Source organism: Cavia porcellus, unplaced genomic scaffold (genome assembly GCF_034190915.1).
Source record: "Cavia porcellus strain 051 isolate PalLab524CR breed Dunkin Hartley unplaced genomic scaffold, mCavPor4.1 scaffold_3, whole genome shotgun sequence".
In the NCBI taxonomy this organism is placed as follows: domain Eukaryota; kingdom Metazoa; phylum Chordata; class Mammalia; order Rodentia; family Caviidae; genus Cavia; species Cavia porcellus.
Window position 1 is genome coordinate 86,103,042 of NW_026947486.1, and position 20,019 is coordinate 86,123,060.

Sequence of the window (20,019 nt, forward strand, 5' to 3'; positions counted from 1 at the left end):
ATAAAGATTACTGGGTAGCTGGTGTGAATTTTACCTTTGCTGTGAATAAAGCAGATTTGTTTCCCAGGCAGTTCTTCCTTCTGAGAGCTGGCTTGGATTTCTGAACAGAAACATTTTATAAAATAATTCAGTAGGGTCTGGTTGATTGGCAAGTTTTATTCTAGGGTGAATCAGCTAGAAATTTGCTATCTGGCTATGGACCTCTGAATTACTAGTAGAATGGGTATTTCTTTGAGAAACTAGTATGTAAAGTGGAAGTGAACATATTAACTTTCCAATAGCATTGTTTTTCAATAAATGTCTTCATTTTTGGTTTTTGAATTTTAGTGAAATGCCAGTGTCTTAGTTACTTTTTATTCGTTGCTGAGACAAAATACCTGATGCCCAAAGTTGGGAAAGGAAAGGTTTATTTCTCCAGTTTTTGGAGGTTTCAGTCCACACTCAGTTGGCTCCAAGATAGGCGGGCATGGCTGGACCACTATTCATGGCAGCTGCAAACGGCAAGCTCGAACCAGCAAAGAGAATGACACACCTTATTCCTGCCATTACATCACATCCTGGCGCCACCCCTATGTGGGTGGAGCACTGACACAATCAACCCAAGAACTAGACAATGAACTAATAACAAATGCAAAATTCAAACTCTTGAGGGCTGGGGGACACAGACATAAACCATGACATTCCACCCCTGACCCCCAGGACTCATGTACATCCTTTATACAAAAGACATTTAGTCCACCTCCAAGAGTTGCCAAAGTCCTAACAGCTTCAGCATTGCTGAAGAGTCCAAGTCCAAAGTCTCCTCCAAGATCTATGGCAAACTCTTAACTGTAACCCCTGTACAAATGAAACAAGGTTAAACATTTCTGAAATGCAAAGGCACAAGATAAACACCACCATTCCAAAATTTACAAACAGGGGAATATAAAGTATTGGAAACAAAGCAAATCCAAAATCCAGCAGGGCAAACATTAAGTCCTAGAGTTCCACACTCAGCATCTGAAGCAATCTCCTTGCAAGCTCCAAAAGGCTTGGGTGATTCCACCCTCAGGGCACCTCTGGAGATTTCAACTCCCACAGCCTTTCTCTTCAATCTTCTCTGCTCGCTTTTTGCAGCTTCCCTTGGATCATCCACATTCCTGGCTTTTCCAAACTTCTGGGGTCTCCACTCCACCTTCGGCTTCACACTCATATCTTCACAAATTGCCCTCTCAGGGGCACACTGCTTAGCCTCCCAGGCCCTTTGCAATCGAGGTGGAAGCCTTCTTACCCTGAGAATTTGTGCATTTTCTTTGCACCTAAAATCAGCACCTTGTGGATGCCGCCAAGGTTTGCTGCTAGCTGAAGCAGTGGCCAGGCATTTCTCTCTTGGCTGTAGGGGTCAGTTGCTTGGATTGCAGGGCTCCTGATTGTGATGAAAATCTTCTCTGTGTTACCACCATTCGGGAACCTCACGTGGCCTGTGTCGCCATTCTGGGAACTCACGTGGCCTCTGTCGCCATTCTGGAGCATTGCACTCTGCAGCTTTTTCCTCTGAGCAAAATTTTTCATCTTTGCTATGAGGCTGCACAGGGTGGGGACCTGCTTCCTGGGCTGCCCCGGGGCCATCTTTCTTATCTCTCTGTTTTTCCTCAGGAATCAAAATCTCAACTCTGTGTTTACAATCCACACCCTTCCTGGAATCTTCCTTCGGGCCAAATTCACAGTATTGGAAATTATCCTGCTGGGCTCTTTGCTCCTGATTTGAAACATAAAGCTGGCTAAAAGCCCCCAACATTAGCCGTGCCACAGCCTCAATGTTCGATTGCTTTTTAATTTCTTTTTCAAGATTAATCAGTCCATTGCCCTTTGTCTCAGTCTCAGGCAAAGTCTCTGGGCAGGAGCAAAATGCAGACAAACTTTCTTCCAAGCCATAACACACATCATGTGGAGTCCAACAACCAATGCAGTCCTTTCCAGCAGAAACCTCCCAAGCCTGGTCTTTACCATCAGGCTTTCTATCATCAGTCTTCTGGTCTCCTGAGCTCTGACCAGAATCTCCTCTACGGAAGAGCCTAAGCTGCTCCAGCTCTATGCATCCAGGCGACATGTCCAAACCTTTCCAAACTCCGCCCACAAGCCATTTCCAAAGCCTCTTGAAAAACATGGTCAGGTATAGTCACAGCAAACGTCCCCACTCCTCGGTACCAAATTTCTGTCTTAGTTACTTTTTACTCATTGTTGAGACCAAATACCTGAAGCCCAAAGTTGGGAAAGGAAAGGTTTATTTCTCCAGTTTTTGGAGGTTTCAGTCCATACTTAGTTGGCTCCAAGACAGGCGGGCATGCCTGGACCGCCATTCATGGCAGCTGCAAACGGCAAGCTCAAACCAGCAAAGAGATAGACACACCTTCTTCCTGCCATTACATCACATCCTGGCTCCACCCCTATATGGGTGGAGCACTGACACAATCAACCCAAGCACTAGACAATGAATGAATAACAAATGCACAATTCAAACTCTTGAGGGCTGGGGGACACAGACATAAACCATGACAGCCAGTATGTGGTACTCTGGGCAGGGGATTTGGGAGGAATATGGTAGGGACATCATGCAGCTGTACTGTTGACAAATCTTCAATTGGTCCTCCAGTTTAATGCCCCATTTTCTTTCTGTTAGTTTCAATACTTGTTGACTCATGGTCCAGCATATTTCCTGGGTTCTGTCAGGAAGGCCACATCCCATCTCCTGTAGCTTCCTCCGAACATAATGCAGGGTGTGTGTTTTTTTTTTTTTCCATGTTTCATCTTCTGACTTGCTCGTATCTACTTTTCTTCTTCCAGAAATGTTTTTTGATCTCTACCTTTGGCACACTCCCCAATTTCTGTCTCATTTTTTAACTCTTGAAAGTTTATTACATAGCATACTATTCTAGTTTTATTTTAATGATTTCTAGGATGGATTGGGAGCAACATAAGTATTTATTGTTTTTTTTAACAATATTGTACTAAATTCAACAATAGTTCTGAACACCTTCCTTGGCCTAGGTAACACATTAGGCACTTGGGACATAAACATGAATGAAGCTTATTTCATGATAAGTGGAGGCTCATCAGTAGTAGTTGATACAGTCACATGAAATGGATATTAAATATTTTCTTTTGTCTGAGTTTTAGATGAGGGCCCAAAACTATAAACAAAGGGTGTTAACACTTTCACAGTGGAGCTCTAATTTGTTTTTCCATTGACAGATAGCTCCAATTTAACTTGTATGTTTCTCTGCTGCTAGGTAGTCCTAAATTAAATTTAGTTGTCTGATCTTATATAGCTAACCTGTATTACATTCTTCGTTAATATGAGTTGCTAAAAAATCATTGTTTTTTGATGATTAAGTTATTATTAAGCTCAGTGGTATATTTTTCTTTGTTACTTTGTTTTTCTGTGGTAGTACTCATTTTCATGTGGGATTCTCATTTGTAAGTAATATATAATTTTGTATATATGTATATTATAACCTCATTTTTCAATTTCAAGATTATTTCAGTTTTATAAAATATTTTCTCATTGAAATGTCAAACACAGAAAATAATGATTTAACAAATGAATCTGTAATTATATCTCATCAGAGGAAAAGGTCATGATCTGTCTATTACTCTTCCCATGAAGATGTATTAGAGTTAGATGAATGTAATCACGTGGCCAACACAGTCAATGAACACAGTATGGCTTTGGATCTGAAGTAGAAGATCAAGAGGAAGAATGGCAACTGATATTAAAAAGAAATATGATACAACATGAGCACACACAGGTATGAAATACAGAATTTCTAACAAGATTTATTAATTGCAGTGGTCCTTTTGCATTGTATAAATGATTCATATCTGATGCTACACAAAAAATGATAGTTGAAGAAACAAAAAAAAACATGCTATACAATATAGCTTTGATACAGAAAGATGAAAACCTCAGCAGCATTGGGAATTGTAATAATTAGCGAGATGAAAATTTGTATAGATATATCGTATTAAATTATAGATATATTATTATATGTAGATGCTTTATATTATTATTATGGGGATGGTGCCATTATCAGATATTAAGTTACATTGGCAATGAATGTATAAAGAATGGCAGGAATTTGATTCCTTTTTGGCTATTTTGAACTATTTATATTTTTCTGACAATATCACATGTAGAACCAAGGATCCATTCAATAAATTTAGAAAAATTATGGAAGAAGGTACTGGCTCACTCAAGAATGCAGAAAAACATGGAAACGATGTAGTGATAGATGAAAGTATGATTTTATGGTGAGCACATTTGTGTTTTTGCCAATACATCAAAGGAAAATGGCTCAAATATGGTATAAAATTATATAAATTATATGTGTCTAGTAGTTATACCTATGATTTAGGTGTCTATGATGGCAAAAGTGCAAACCCTTTGATTCAGGCACATTCTTATAGTATTATTTTGAAGTTAATGAATGGCTTATTTGAATACTACACATTACATGAGTATACCCCTAGCAAAAGAACTTTTACAAAAAGAAACAAAGTTTTGCAGAACAGTACAGCCAAATGGACAATGTTTATAGCTACAAGCAAAGACAAAGCAAAAACATGATAAAATCATAAACTTTGAAAATCATTCTGGTATAAAATTTATTAAGAGGATTGATAAAAGAACCATTTGCTTGTAAATGACTTATAAAAATCATACATGTACATTGATAGAAAACCTGGAAACAATCATAATCTTGTCTTTGAGTAAAATAATACAAAGAAAGACATTGATTTAGCATATCAAATGTCATAATACAGTTCCTTAAGGAAATAAATTTATTATTATAATAATTTTTAAATCAGTATAATACTATTAATATTTATGCTTTGGCAGTAATCATTCAAATTCAAGCAAAAGACTAGATTTGGTCCATTTTTTAGTGTTTTATTAATTGTATTAGGAAAAAGATAAATAAAAATGATTAGATCCATTTGTACTACTAGTGGTACAAGCTTCTTGATGGGACAGTTATGCATGTATCCACTGTGGTGGAACAGGTTAAGATCTTGAATATTCTAAAGAAGGATCACACATTAACTGTATAGATTTGCAAAAGGATTATATTTAAAACATGGTTCATGGCCATTACTTATTCCATTATTTACCTTGGATATATATATATATGAGAAGCAGGGAGTTGATTGAGAGGGATTTTGCAAGAGTGGATAATTTTAAAGAGATAAATGGAAATGCTATGAAGTTTTTTCTCATAAAGGGGCAAAGGAGTATCTCATTCAAGTGGGATGGTTCTACATAAGAACCACTAAAAGAGCTTCACGTGTGTTGCCTGGGGATGGCCATTTGCAGGATAGACAACTGAAAGTAAATTCTAAAAGTCAGAGGAACCGTGGCTAAAGCAGCCAATGACAACAGAGAAAAATGAGAGAGAGAAGCCTCCATTTGTAGGTATCTGTACATTTCAATGTAAGGATGAAGATTTCTGTGTCCCAGGACCAGATACAGTCTCTTGGTAGGAAGTTACAGTTGGGTATCTTATAAGAGATCTCCCCTAAGAGGACTATTTAGAGATATAAGGTGATTCCATCAGATCAATGGACCATTGGAAACACAGGACAGAGAAGGTGAAATAAGCTGGCTAGGCAAAGTGTTCTTCAGGTTGAGGAAACTGCAGTTGAAAGATCTCTAGTAGCAAGGAGCTCCAAGAAACTCTAGAGAAAGTGTTGGCTTTGGACACCTGCCACACCCAAGTCAATGCCAGGTTAAAAATGAATCCACCAAGAAAATCTTCCCCCTATGTTTAGTCCTTCCCACTGTCCTAACCCTGGAGTCGTATTTACAGGCAGCATAGTGTGTGTGTGTGTGTGTGTGTGTGTGTGTGTGTGTGTGTGTATTTCAGGAGAGAGATAGGAAGAAGAAATGGACTACTGAGGAACCTGACCATGTATGTCCTCTAATTTTCCCCTATTACAAGTTTCCTGGCTGATTTCGACCTGAGTTGGTGAAGGTATTATGTCTGGAAATGAGCAATAAATTAAAACTATAATATATTAAACTATAGCATAATTTTAATATCTAAAAACAAGACTAGTTTTTAAAACCTGAGTGTTGCTAAAAAAAGTATAAGATCTGCCTGAAATTTCATGCAAAAGAAAAATGATTCCATAGAGCCTGTGGTGTGAAGCAGTGATGTGAAAGAATTATATTGCTTCTTGCTTACATCCTACTGTGCCTAGCTTATTCAATAAACTAGTTCATATAAGGCCACACTATATTGTATGGTCAAGGTTCAGTAGGGAGTACATAACAGAAAGTAATAAATTCTTCCCAGAGAGCCTAGGGAAGGGGAGCCTGTTACTTTCTCATAGAGGAGGTACTGCTTGAGCTGGATCCTAAAGAACAAGAAGAAATTTATCAATGGAGGATGAGTAGATGAGACATTCCATAGAAACAGAACAGCATGTATATGTCAGATTCGTGTGGTTTAGTAATTCTGAATCATTGTAGAGTAACGTGCTATTGGGTTGGGAAGGAGGTGGGATAACATTTAAAATTCTGTGTGAAATTTCTGAAAGTGACAGAGGATCTAAAAGAGCCAAATATTATAAATAGAGGAGTTACAGAATCATATTTGATTTTTAAAAAATTCACTCTGTGGTAGGTGGATGGATGAGGATTGTGAAGATTGGTAAATAACGCCAGATTGACACTGACCCAGTAAAGAAAAGCTTTTCATTACCAAAAACTATCCTGATAACAGACAGATTTATTTTTTAAAATGTTTTCCTAAACACAGTATAGTAGGATTCCCAGATTGAGACTGGAATTTTGATGTGTATGGACTTATGCAATTAATTGCAGGAAGAGATGGCTAAGTCTTTTAGCACTAGACCTTGCATGGATTCACTAAAGCAAACTTGTTCTGAGGCAGTGCTTCATAATTTGTTAACCCATTCATAGAATTAATTGAGTTTGTGAACTTGGACAGGGAAGCAATCATATCTTTGAAACTTATCAATTCTTCCCAAATATGAATATAGACAAGAAATCACAGTAGTGTCAGCAGTTATCTGTGTTTCTATCATGGATAGAAATCAAAGATATTTTCATCAGATAACAATATTTTCAGATCTCTCAAAATATGCCTGATCATTTATTTAATATGTTGACAAAAGAATATACATTATCAGTTATAATTTGTCCTAAAAATAGTTTGGTTACTATCTTTCAATGTAACTGATTTCTTTTTTAGGCCCATACATTTTATGTATTTAAAAACAATATTCTGAGTAAGTATCCACAGGGTTCATCAGATTGAAAAAGGGGTACATGCACAAAAAACGTCAGACACACCTGTCTTTTTCCAGCATTTAAAAAATTTTTAAATAAATTAATCATATAGATAATTGGGTTTATTGTGATATCACCAGATGTGCATGTATTAAGACTTGATCATATCTACCTCTATCCCCCACACCCTTACCCATCTAAAAAAGTAAAAATAATTTCCAGGACTTCCTCAATGTTCATCCATTTATTCAATGTGCATTGTTCAGTTTCCATTTATTTGTATAATTTCTAAAGTTTCTTTTGCTGTGCACTTTTACTTTCATTCTACTGCAAACAGAAAAGATGTAAAATATAATTACAACATTTTGAATTTGTTAAGAATTGTTTATTGGCCTATTACATGATTTATTCCAGAAAAAGTTTCACATGCTGATGAGTAGAATGTGAACAGCAGCTGTTGGATGAAATATTCTACAGATGCCTGTTAAGTCCATTTGATTTGTAGTGTAATTTAAGCCTTATATATCTTTTTGGACGATCTATCCATTCTTGAGAGTGAGGTACTGAAATCTTCCACTATTATTGTATTTATTATATTATTGCTTATCTCTCCATTTAGGTCTAATGGTGTTCATTTTAAAATAAAGAATTGAGTGTTCTGACATTTGATCTTATGTTTATACTTTTATATATTCTTGAATTGATTCCTTGATCTTTATATAGTGTCCTTCTTTGTTCTTTCTTACTGTTTTTGTCTTAAATTATATGTTGTCATATATAATTATTTCTACTTGCTTTAGGATTCTATTTGCTTATAAAATCATTTTCCTGCCTTTACCTTTAAGTTTGCTTTTAGGTATCTTTTTGTAAGGCTGGTCTAATGGTCACGTATTCTTTTAGCTTATGCTTTACTTTTGGACAGGGTTTTTTCTGCTTTGATTCTGAAGAATAGTCTTGCTGGCCATAGTAATCTTATTCGGCAGTTATTTATTTTTCAGGATTTGAAAAACATCATTCCACGCCCTCCTAGACTTTATGATTTCTGCTGAAAATCTGTTTTTAGTGTAATGATTTTCCATTTAAATATGATTTGGTGTTTTTCTTTTGAATATTTAAAAAGTCTTTCTTTGTCCCATACTTTTGACAGTTTGAATATAATCTGTCATGTTTAAGATATTTTCTGGTGACATGTATTTGTGATTCCAATTTGTGATTTTTCTGTATCTGGATTCCCATTTCTTCCCCAAGATAAGGAAGCATTGTGCTATTACTTCATTGACTAAGTTTTCTATCCCCTAAAATTTTACTTTTCACCTTTAATTATGCTGAAAATGGGAGCGTTTGATCTTTTAATGGTATTTGGGATATCGTGAATGTTTTCTTCATTACTTTTTTTCGTTATTTCTATCTGACTTTGAAAGACCTCACTTCAAGATCTAATCTTCCTTCCGATTCATCTATATTGTTATTGAGAATGTCAAACTGAATTTTTAACTGACTTATAGAGCTTTTTATTTCCAAGATGCCCGATAGACTCTTTTTCAACATCTCTGTTATGGCTAAATAACTCATATTTTACAGTTATTTCATTTAACTGTTTATCCATATTCTCTTGGATTTTATTGAGCTTTAAAAATTCATTATTCTGAAATATCTTTCAGGATCTTCATGTAATTTAATATCCTTGGAATATATTACTACAGAGTCATACACTTTCACAAGTTTCATTTTTTGCATATTTCTTATGTTTCTATGTTGAGGATTTTATATCTTTTAGGACAGATATCTCTATGGCTTTTTTTGAAATGGCTTTTTTAGTAAGAAGTGTTCTTCTAAGCAGCTTTCTACTGATGGTTTTTGAAGGTATTTCCAGGTTTACTTAGACCATGTGTCCTGGTGTAGCGTGTAGGCAAGGACCCATTTCTGTTTCTTTTTAAAGTGTAGTACCCATGAATTATTGAGGGGGATTGGATCATGATTGAAGCTAAATAAAATTCCTCTCAGTTGAGGTACTCACAGAAACAAGTTAGAGAAAATCCAGCAGACACGAGACAGTTTCTTTCTGAAATTCCTTAGGCTATGTGCCCTGGGGACAGATCAAAAGCTGGAGCTGCAGCACTATGGATAACCATTATAGGACTCTGTAGGTGTTAGGGAGCCATGGAATTCTGCACTGGAAAAGCTGTGGTAAGAACCTTGTGGGTTTGCATCCTCATTCATGGCACTCATGTAAAATCTCATGTGACTGGATATGCCTTAGTCTTAGAGGAGAAATTCCTCAGTCTACCAATTGTAGACAACAATGTCCTCCACTGTCTTCTGCACTACAGCTTCTGTTCCCCACAGTGTAGCGTTCTACACTGGTTTTGTTTCAGTCACCCCGTCACGTTACGTCTGCTGAAGCAGAGAAGTGGAATGTTGTTGGGGTACAGAAGATAGGGATACGCTGGGGGTTCTGATCCCTAGAGCAGTCCAAACTCAGATAATGCGATCTTTCTTAGGATGACTCTTAACCTGAATTCCCAGGGAGTCAGCAGGTACACATAATGAATTCTTTCTGCAGAGCTATGCTACTGTGCAGACCTAGGCCTCTCCTCTGTTTAAGCTTGTCAGGTACAGCATCTGTCCTGACAAAACTTGCTGTAACTCTTTCACATTTACCTCTCTCAGCCGTGGATTTGGGGTGGTAGGTGATGGGATATTTTGTTTTTCTTATTATTCTGTTATCTGAGGTCTTTGTATTTCACCAGATTCCTTCATAATGTCAAATTCCAGTGTTCATTCACTGTCACTTACCTCTCCATGCAGCTACATACCTGCTGGTTAGATTTATCTTGATGGAGGAGGAGATGAAGTTTTAGCTATCTAGCTTCTTCTCTTGGTTGAAACCCCCATTTAAGGAAAATATAATCACAAAATGTTGTCATCCTTGTTCATATCCATGTGAAACTGAATAACTTATGATGAAAAATGACATCTGCATGCTCTCTGTAAGAATCTTTAGTTTACTCATATTCCATACTTTTCCTTTCACTGGAAAAGATGTAATAATGCGATGACTGAATTTTCCTTTTGTAATTTTAAAAAAATTTATTAGTACACAGTTGCAGTATATAGCAATTACATTCAACCTGGGGTATTAGTGCAAGCATGTAACATAACATCTAAATTCTTTTCATTTCCCCTCCCCCATTTCTTGATGATTAATCTCGATTGCCAATTTAATTGGACTGAGAAATGCCAAGCAAGTGAAGTACACTTCTGGGTGTTTCTGTGAGGGTGTTTCCAGAATGGATTAGCATGTGGGATGGCAAACTGAGGAGTGCAGCCCACTATGTATGTGGATCACACCATCCAATCGGGTGGGGGCCCAAATGGCACAAAAGAGGAGAAGGAAGCTCATAAACCGACTCTTTCCCTTTCTCTGTGTTTTCTGGTTGCTATGAGCTAAGCAACTTTTCTCTGCCACACTCTTTCACCACCTTGCTTTTCCTGTCAGGCCCACAGTCATAGAACCAGCTGACCAGAGACTGAAACCTTTGAAATCATGAGCCAAAATAAGTGTTTCTTCCTTTTTGCTTTTATCTCAGGTATTTTGTCATAGTGATGGAAAGTTGACTAACACAGAATGAAAGCAGTCTTTTTCACTTTTCAGCAGAGCACTATGCAGATCTGATACCTTTAGACTCCAATGTTTCAGCTACAATTAGACATTGAGGACCCTAATTGTAGATGGCAGGAGATGTCCAGTGGGGGCTAATGGTAGTTGCTATGATTTCCAGCTAAGACAGTAGAGAGGGAAGCTGTAAGCAGAAGAAAGAAGAATCAGCAACAATATAGTAGCTGATTAGATGGATGGATGGCTTGTGTTCATAGGCAGTATACACTCTCCAGGAATGAGTGCAAACAGTCCGAAAGTGGTTATTTTTTGTTGTTGTTGCTTTGACACAGGGTTTCATTATGCAGTTCAGTATGGCTTTGAACTCACTTTGTAGCCCAGGCTGGCCTCGATCTCACAGAGCTCCTCCTGCCTCAGCCTCCTGGGATTACAGTCATGAGCCACCATGCTTGGCTTAAGGAGTCTTAAAGAAGCTAAGATTTTCACATATTGGATGCAAAAACTGACAAATTTTGTTGTTGATTGTATTTAATAAAAGTCCTATGTTATCCAAAGCCTGAGAAGCCTGAAGAAATTTGGGTTCCAAAGTCATCGTTGTGGGAAAAACAGCTATCACATTGGCTTTATTTTTGTCATACTAAAAGGAAAAAGTGAGGTTTCATTTTCATGTCCAATATTCCATCAGTTAAACATCCTCTACATAGGGGCTGGGGATTTAGCTCAGCAGCATAAGCGCCTGCCTTATAAAGCAGGCAGTCGTGAGTTCGATCCCCGGTACCGATAAAAAAAGGAAAAAGCCAAAAAAAAAAAAAAAACCCAAACAAACAAACAAACAAACAAAAAACATCCTCTACATGTGTTCACAAAAATATTTTTGGACCTGAGAATAACTGCAGAGGTTGAATGCATACTTTCCCCAGTTTTTACTTTAGAGCTCACTTGAGTAATCAGCTGCCAGTTTCCAGAACAAATCTTAGTCATCTTGAACAGTAGTATCATCAGTGACATTGATATATAATTGAATGGCACAAGTGCCAGGTGTATCAACTTATCCTCAATAGGTTTACAATTACGCTGACAGTAGTTTGCTATTGGTTTAGGGAAAAAAAAACCTTGTTTGTTTCATATACAGAAAAGGGATTCCATAATTCCTTGGAATCCCTATAAAATATGCTGTTTCCCCTCAACTGTGTCCATTGAGATTTATCCACATAAATTGAGGTTCCTTGAATTACAAATGCAGAGTATTCTTTAATGGCATTAAATAAGATTATACATGATAAATACTTCAATAGTGCTTGCTATCACAGAGTGAGTGCTTGATAAATGTTAGCTATCATCATTCTCAAAATTCACTCAATAAGTGTCGATTTGAAAATATGCCCTAGGTGGCTGTCCTATATAGATTGAGCAGAGAGGAAGAGAAAGGAAGAATTAGACAAAGAAAATCTTCTTACTTACATGTGTGCTGAATTTAAATAGAAATACATTTATGAAATATGTTGCAATAGAAAAGGAGACAAAATAATGAATTGGCTAGCTTAGTAAGGGCTTTCTTCAGGAAACCATTCTTCAAACACTTGTCCATGGAGAATTAGTCCTGTGAGATCCCTAGGAAAAAAGGAATACCTTACCAACTTTTAAAAAATTACCATATTAGGAATTGAACCCAGGGCCTTTACAATGAGCTACATCTCCAGCCCTTTTTATATTTTATTTTGAGAAAGGGTCTTGCTAAATTGTCCAGCCTGGGAGCAAACTTATGATCTTCCCGCTTTAACCTCCCAGAGTGCCACCATTCTGGGCTTCCAAATATGTTTGTAAAGTTCTTATTCTACTCTACTGTGGAGGGTCACATGTTCTTTAGAATATTAAGTTGAACAGTAATCCAGGAAATCATTATGAAATTTTAAAAACTCAGTTTGAGAAAGTTTCTTGATCACATAGCTTCCTTTTCTCATAATACTTGTAAATACTTATTATTCTACATGTAATGGGATGTCTAACCAGTGATGGTTACTTTTATCCACTTCAGATAAAAGAGGTTCTAGTTACACTCTACCCAGGTAATCAGAAAGGCATCTGAGAGTAGTGCTTGAGAGACCATCATAGGTGTGCAGAAGTTCACCAGTCAGTTCTGCAGGATCTTTAGAGAAAATGGAACAATCCTGTGAGAAGTCTGTGGAAGACACTTCAACTCCTTTGTCTTAAAATTTGGAGTTTGGGGAATTGGTCAAGATAGTGAAGGTGGCTCTTTTCCAAGTCTGATATCAGGAAAGGATCCTTGGGCCTATGAAATAATGTTAACAAAAATTCAAGGAGAGATCTGTCTGGTGGGCTAGCCCTGGTGCTCAGAAAGGGGATGATGATAGGACCAACCATGTACTTTGTGGTACCCAGTACAAGATGAAAACATGGAGTCATTCATTAAAAAATCATTAAGAGTTCAAGACAGCAATAGTAATACATGAAACCAAAGGTAAGACTGCACAAATTTACACCTTTGAAGAGTGCCCTGGGTTGTCATCTTGGTTTTGAAGTCTGTGCACAAAAGAATAGTTCTGGCCCTGGCTCATCTAGAGCTGGTTGAAATCCTGGAGAGGTAATTGGGCATGGAACTGAAATTGCTGGTCAATAAACTGTAATAAGATGCATTGAGGTCAGTTTCCTTACAATGATGACCCAGAAGTTTTTTCCTATCGCTACTGTAATAAAATACTACAAATATAATGTCTTAAAACAATGTAAATTTATTATCTTGTAATTCTGTAGTTCAGAACTTTGAAATGATTCTCATTAGCCAAAGTCAAGGTGTTGACAGGGGCATCTCTGGAAGATAATATATTTGTGCTTTTCAGCTTCCCAAGATCATCTGAATAATTCATCTTGTGTTCTCCTTCTCTCAAGGCCAGTAATGTGGTATTTCTTGGTTTATTGTCACATCTCTTTCTGACTGTATTCTTCTGCTTCTTTCCACTTGTAAGGATGTTGAGTCTGAATGGATAAGCCAAGCTAAGCACCATATCTACTGATTGGTAACTTTAATTTTATGTGCATTATTAATCCCCACACCATATATTCTAATATGGTTGTAAATTCCAAGTACTAGGACGTCATTTGGAGCCATTATTTTTCCTACCACACTCAGGAAGAACCAAAACAAACTTTAAAATGGATTATTGGACTGCAACATATAAAATCTGACTAAATTTTAAGTCCAAGCTTGATAAATTTTTACCTAAATTATGCCTGTCTAGTTTGTAAATATACACTTATATAAACACAACTCAGATCAAGATATGAAGTATAACTAGCCCTTCACAAGAATTTCATATGTTTCTCCTGAGTCAATATCCATATGCTAGAGAAACTACTAGTCTGTCTTCTATCATCATATTGGTTATCTATTAAGGTCTTTCCACATTTGGTGATAGAAAATAACATTCATTTATAATTAAAGGGGTCAGAAGTTTAGGTTCAGCTCAGCTGGGCAATTATGCTGGCAACATCTGGGGTCATTCATGTGGCTGCAGTCATTTGACAGCTTGACTTGGCCTGCATGGTCTGGGTATATGTCTGTTGGTGGTGCTGGCTAAAAGGCTGCTTGCCTTTTCTCCATATAGGTCTTCCCTTTAGAGGGTAGACTGGGATGCTTTACATAAATATCTCAGAACAGCAAGAGGGGCAGCAACAGAGTGCTCTGAAGTTGTATATCATTTCTGCTGCATTCTACTGGTCAAACAAAGTCACAGGACCATATTATATTCTCAGGGTAGGGAATAAGTTCTGTTTGATGGTAGGAACTGCAAAAAAGATTGTACTCTATTTTAAAAATCCATTTCAACCTCATATATATGAGTTTTGCCTGTTCTTTAATGTCATATAAATGGAATCACACAAAAAGTACTCTTGGGTCTATCTGTCTGTTTCACTCAGAAATATGTGTGTGAGATTCAGTGATCATTTTGTGTGTGGCAGTAGTTTTTTGTTTTTATTGATACTGCTCATATTCTATTATATGAATGTATCACAATCTATCCATTTTTACCATTGATGAACATTTTTCTTCAAATCTATTTTATTCAAAAGAAGAAGAAGGAGGAGGAAAAGAAGAGGAACAAGAAGAGAAAGAGGCAGAGGCAGAGGCAGAGGCAGAGGCAGAGGCAGAATCAGAAGAAGAAGAAGAAGAAGAAGAAGAAGAAGAAGAAGAAGAAGAAGAAGAAGAAGAAGACTACAACAAAATTTCAAAGCATATCAATCAGGGGGCACCAATGGTACATACATTGCACATTGTCCTCCCCAAATCATTCACCCAAAGCACAAGACATCTGCATTCAATGGTCCAAACAATACCAGTACAAATCTTTCTCTTCAATGAACTCTGAGAAATCAGTAGAATAACTATCTTAACTATTCTATATATACACATACACACATATATGCATGATTTTTATTTCAGCTTATCACACTAGTGAAACAATATGATGTTTACACATGTCTTATTTATTTCACTAATGAATATGTTCCCCAGGTACATCTATTTACCTATAAAAGTATGCAGGTTTTTTCTTTTTTTATGGCTGATTAGTACTCCATTGTATAAAAATACCACATCTTTTTTATCCATTCCTCAGTCACTGGGATTTTAAGTTGTTTCCAAGACCTGGCTATTATAAACTGGTGATGTAAACATGGGTGCACATATATTGTTGTGGTATGATTTTAATTATTTTGGGAAGCCACCCAGAAGAGGAATATCTGGGTTGCATGGGACCTCCAACCCTCAATTTTTGAGGAATCTCCACGTTGATTTTCATAGTGGTTACACCAGTCTACATTCTCACCTACAGTGGAGTAGGGTTCCTTCTTCTCCATAGCCCCTCCAGTGTTTTTTTTTTTTTTTGTAACAGGGATCACGCTTATATACCACTGAGCTAAATCCCCAGCTCCTATAAAATTCTAATTCTTTTTTTTTGGGTCTTTTTGAGACAAGGTTTCATTATGCAATTTAGGCTGGCCTTGGGTTCACTTTATAGCCCAGGTTGGTCTCAAAATTGCAGCCATCCTCCTGCCTCAGTTTCCTGAGTGCTGGGATTACAGGAGTGCATCACCATGTCTAGCCTCTCTCCAGCATTTGTTACTGATTTCTTTCTTTCTTTCTTTCTTTTTTGGGGGGGGTACTTGGGATCGAACTAATGATCTTGCACTTGCCAGGCAGGTGCTTATGCAGCTGAGCTAAATTCCCAGTCCCTTGGTTGATTTCATGATACCAGCCATTTTTTCTGGGGTGGATGAAATCTCAATGTTTTAATTTGCATCTCTTGAATGGCCACTGATGTTGAACATTTTTTCATGTATTTATTTTCTATGTGTAGTTCTTCATCTGAGAAGTGTGCATTCATCTCAGATGCTCATTTTTGGATTGGATCTGTAATCTGGTATTACTGATTTTTTTTTTTTTTAGTTCTTTATCTGTTCTCGATAGTAATCCTTTGAGGAATAGCTGGCAGACATTTTCTCCCACGTTTGTGCATTGTCTCTTCACTATGTTGGTGACTTCTCTTGCTGTGCAAAAGATTTTCAGTATTTTTTTTTCTTTTTTTTTGGACAAGATAAAAACCTTTATTTACAAATAGCTTTGTGCTTTAAAATGTACACAGAGAAAGATTTGGATTAAAAATATCCTTAAAATCACAGGAAATAAGGCCAGATTCTGCAAAATCAAGAGAAAGAAGTGATATCCAGAAAGTCAAAATCAATCAATAGCCACAAGAGGGTTAAGACAACTTGACTGAGACAGAACAACTGCATCTTGAGCTCTCTATTTGCAGTGTTTTTGTTTCACAAGTTAGTAACCAGCTCAGGCATATCCATGCAATTTGTAGTCCTCACCTCACATAGTGGTAGAGCTATTAATTTACTAAATACAAAATCCACAAAATATATTACAAAAACTGTTACTCAGAGGGGCTAGAAATTCTTTTTTTAGGAATAGCATCATATAACATGGGAAGCACTGTCTAAATCCACACACATTTTCTTGTAGGGTCTTACTTCAACTCAAGCCAAACTTTTTCTTTCGGAGATCTTTGGTGAGAAATTAGCAACAGCATTTTTAGTCCACAGACCAAGTCAAAGCCTGTTCTTTTCTTTAAGCGACCCATGTATTCTCATTAATTAGAAAATGTAAGAAGTAGGTAAGTTGTTGATAGGTAGCATTAGGAATATAACAATTGGGAAGAAAAATGGCTACCAATTATTGTACCTTAAACCATTGTGAATAAAAAGCTTTAGTAGCTTTGTAATCTTGACTCTAAATGCTACATTAAGATGACTTTTGAAATCTTTGGGCATTTAAATTGGTTAGTTTTTCCATTTTGAAAGAGGAAAGTTGGTGATCAATATCTTTCTGGAGGGTTTATAGTATAAAGTTGGCTGGTGGGAAGTGAGTTCTTATGGGGAAGATTGGTCATCAATAAAACTTGAAGACTTCACTCTCTTTCTTCTCGCCGGGTGTTTTGGACTTCTTGATTCTGTTTGGCCCGCAGAGACCTCAGGATTGTCAGGGTGGAGGTCTCCCTGGGAGGACCTGGCCTGCTGGATTTTTCTCAGTTCCCTTTCCGGTGCGGCTATCTTAGACTTTTCCAAGATGAGCTGCCGCTGGAGCTCTTCTGTGGTGCTCTGGGAGGGCCGGAGAACTTGACTTTTGGCTAGGGCTGCTGCAGAAGGTCTCTCTTTTGGATCAGGGTGGATCATATTCTTGAGAAAATTGTGAAAATCTTCTGTGAGCTTCTGAGGGACATCCGGAAAGTTACCCTTATGGATCCAGTGCCAGTCTTCACCACAACTGGGTAAAGTATTGGCTCCAACTGCCAGTGCAATTGTTAATCCCAGGGCAAATATATCACTTTTGGGAAGGTGTTGATAATTCTCTTGAAAAATCTCATCAGCTAGGAAGCGAATATCTCCTTCTTTCACTTGGGGTTTTCTTATTGACGTCACATGACCCAGGTCACCAATTTTATATATTACACTGGCAGAGAGAAACCAGTCAGCTTCATTTTCAGCCTCTTCTGGGACTCCAGGACAATCACTTCATGTGTTATGACAAATAAAGATGATGCTAGGCTTGATGTCCAGGTGCACCAGGCCAGAGCTCTGGATGTACTTAAGCTGCAAGGAAATTTGCAGAAGGATGTCTTTGAGTTTCGGCTCTTGGAAATGATTACCAGACTTCGTGTTTTCAGATATAGCAGCTTGCAGGCTTCCACCATTGCAGTACTCATTCTGAATGATCACATGGTCATCTTCTGCCCAGGAGGAGTAATAGCGTACTACATGGGGGTGCTGCCCAAGCATTGCATGAGCATAAACTTCACGCAAGTGCGCATTTTCGTTTGATAACACTCCCAGAGGTTTTGTAGAGCGCTTTATTGCATAAATACATCCATCCAGCCTCTTAACACACTTGTAGACGATACCAAATTCCCCAACTCCAATTTTTTCGAGCTCCAAGAATTCTTTTTCATAGCAGGAAGCCATGTTAGTTTCTCATAGAACACTTTTCTTAGCAGGAAGCCCTTGTATTTGGCCTTTCTCTTCATCAGTTTTCTCAGGATCTCCTGGGGTTTTCCTCTTGCCCATGGATTGAAGGAATAATTTCTTATAGGACTCAGGAGTAAAAGGATTAATCTTGACTAGAGACAGTGAGGAGGCCTCATCCATGAGGTGAATAGGTGTAAGCTGCAAATGCTTAGCACTCCGGGAAAGGGCCTTCCCTTTTGAAGAACTCACCAGAGGACCTTTGGAAGTAGAGGGCTTGTCATCCTGCTGCGGGCTGCTTCCGTGGGTAGCATGTACTTCTGTCGAAGGACTTCTGTCAAAGTCCTGTAATGTTTACAATGCCTAACTTTTATTGGTCTTGTTCTCTACTGTTTTGTTCAACTTTATAATATCTAATGAGATAGACAATTCTTTTTAAGGAAACAATAGACATTGTTGATAACCATTGTTGATAACCTTGTACTCTGTTTTACATCATGTGCTATGTCTATCCTTGGTTTTGACTGACAGCTTTGTTTTGCCATATTTGACTTTATTCTGTCCCCCCCCAAAAGTAATAAGAACTAAGGAGTAATAAAACCCAAAATGTGTAAATTTTGTTGTAAAAAAGAGGGAAAAAAGAGCTCTAAAGGATACAACAGCAAGTGTGTTTAGGGGTGTTAAATAGCTGACCATATTAATGTTTTTGGTTGGATCATTGAACACAACTGTTTGCAGTCTCACTGTTTGAATGTCCACTTTGTATGTTTTGATACTGTGATTTGAGCAACTATCTCTAAGATGATAATATGTAATCTATTAACTGGTGATTTCTTACTGTTTTTTTTTTGTAGTTCTGTATTACTTGTACCCTTACACCGCTTTGTTTTGTTTTGTTTTTTCTCTTTTTCCTTTTAAATAAAATTTTTAAAAAAGCTGTTACAGAAAAGCAACAAATCACTTATAAAGGTAAACCCATTAGAATTACGGCACACTTCTCAACACAAATTTTAAAGGCCAGGAGAGCTTAGAATGAAGTGTTTAAAGCTCTAAAAAGAAATAACTTCCAACTCAGACTGTAAGTGCTGTAAAAGTGTCTTTCACAATTAATGGAGAGGTAAGGTCTTTCATTGATAAGGAGCACCCTTAAAAAATTCATGACCGACTTCTGGGAGAACATGGCGGATAGATAACAGCAGCTACAGAGGCTCTCTGAGATACCCAGCTTAGAATTCAGGAGTGGTGTGGTGTGAGGAGTCCTAAGCAAGGGAAGATATACCCTGCTGTCCCAGGATTCAAATAAGCTGAGAGAGACCATCTGGAAATGAAATCCCAGTGCTATAACCAGAACAGATAAAATCTCAGCTCCAAAGCTGGAACCTGGCACCTCTGGAAATCGTGATTTGAATTTCCTGCCACTGCTGCTGTGTCTGAAATCAGCACAGCATGGAGAGAGACACGAAAGCTCTGAGAGCAGGAATCAGCAAACAGAATTGAGAGCGGGACTGGCGGGAAGCCCCGCATCGACCTGCATTGAGTGAGAGAATGGGGACCCTTCCATAGA

The 20,019-nt window shown here is 37.5% G+C and overlaps 1 protein-coding gene across 1 annotated transcript; it reads right to left on the reverse strand.

The window, feature by feature from the left end:
• Positions 1-16,237: 16,237 nt before the first annotated feature.
• On the reverse strand, positions 16,238-19,357 carry LOC100721774 (wee1-like protein kinase 2). The gene is given in 1 exon segment (XM_063245643.1): positions 16,238-19,357. A coding segment is annotated over 1 exon segment (1,272 nt). The 5' UTR covers positions 18,639-19,357; the 3' UTR covers positions 16,238-17,366.
• Positions 19,358-20,019: the final 662 nt, after the last annotated feature.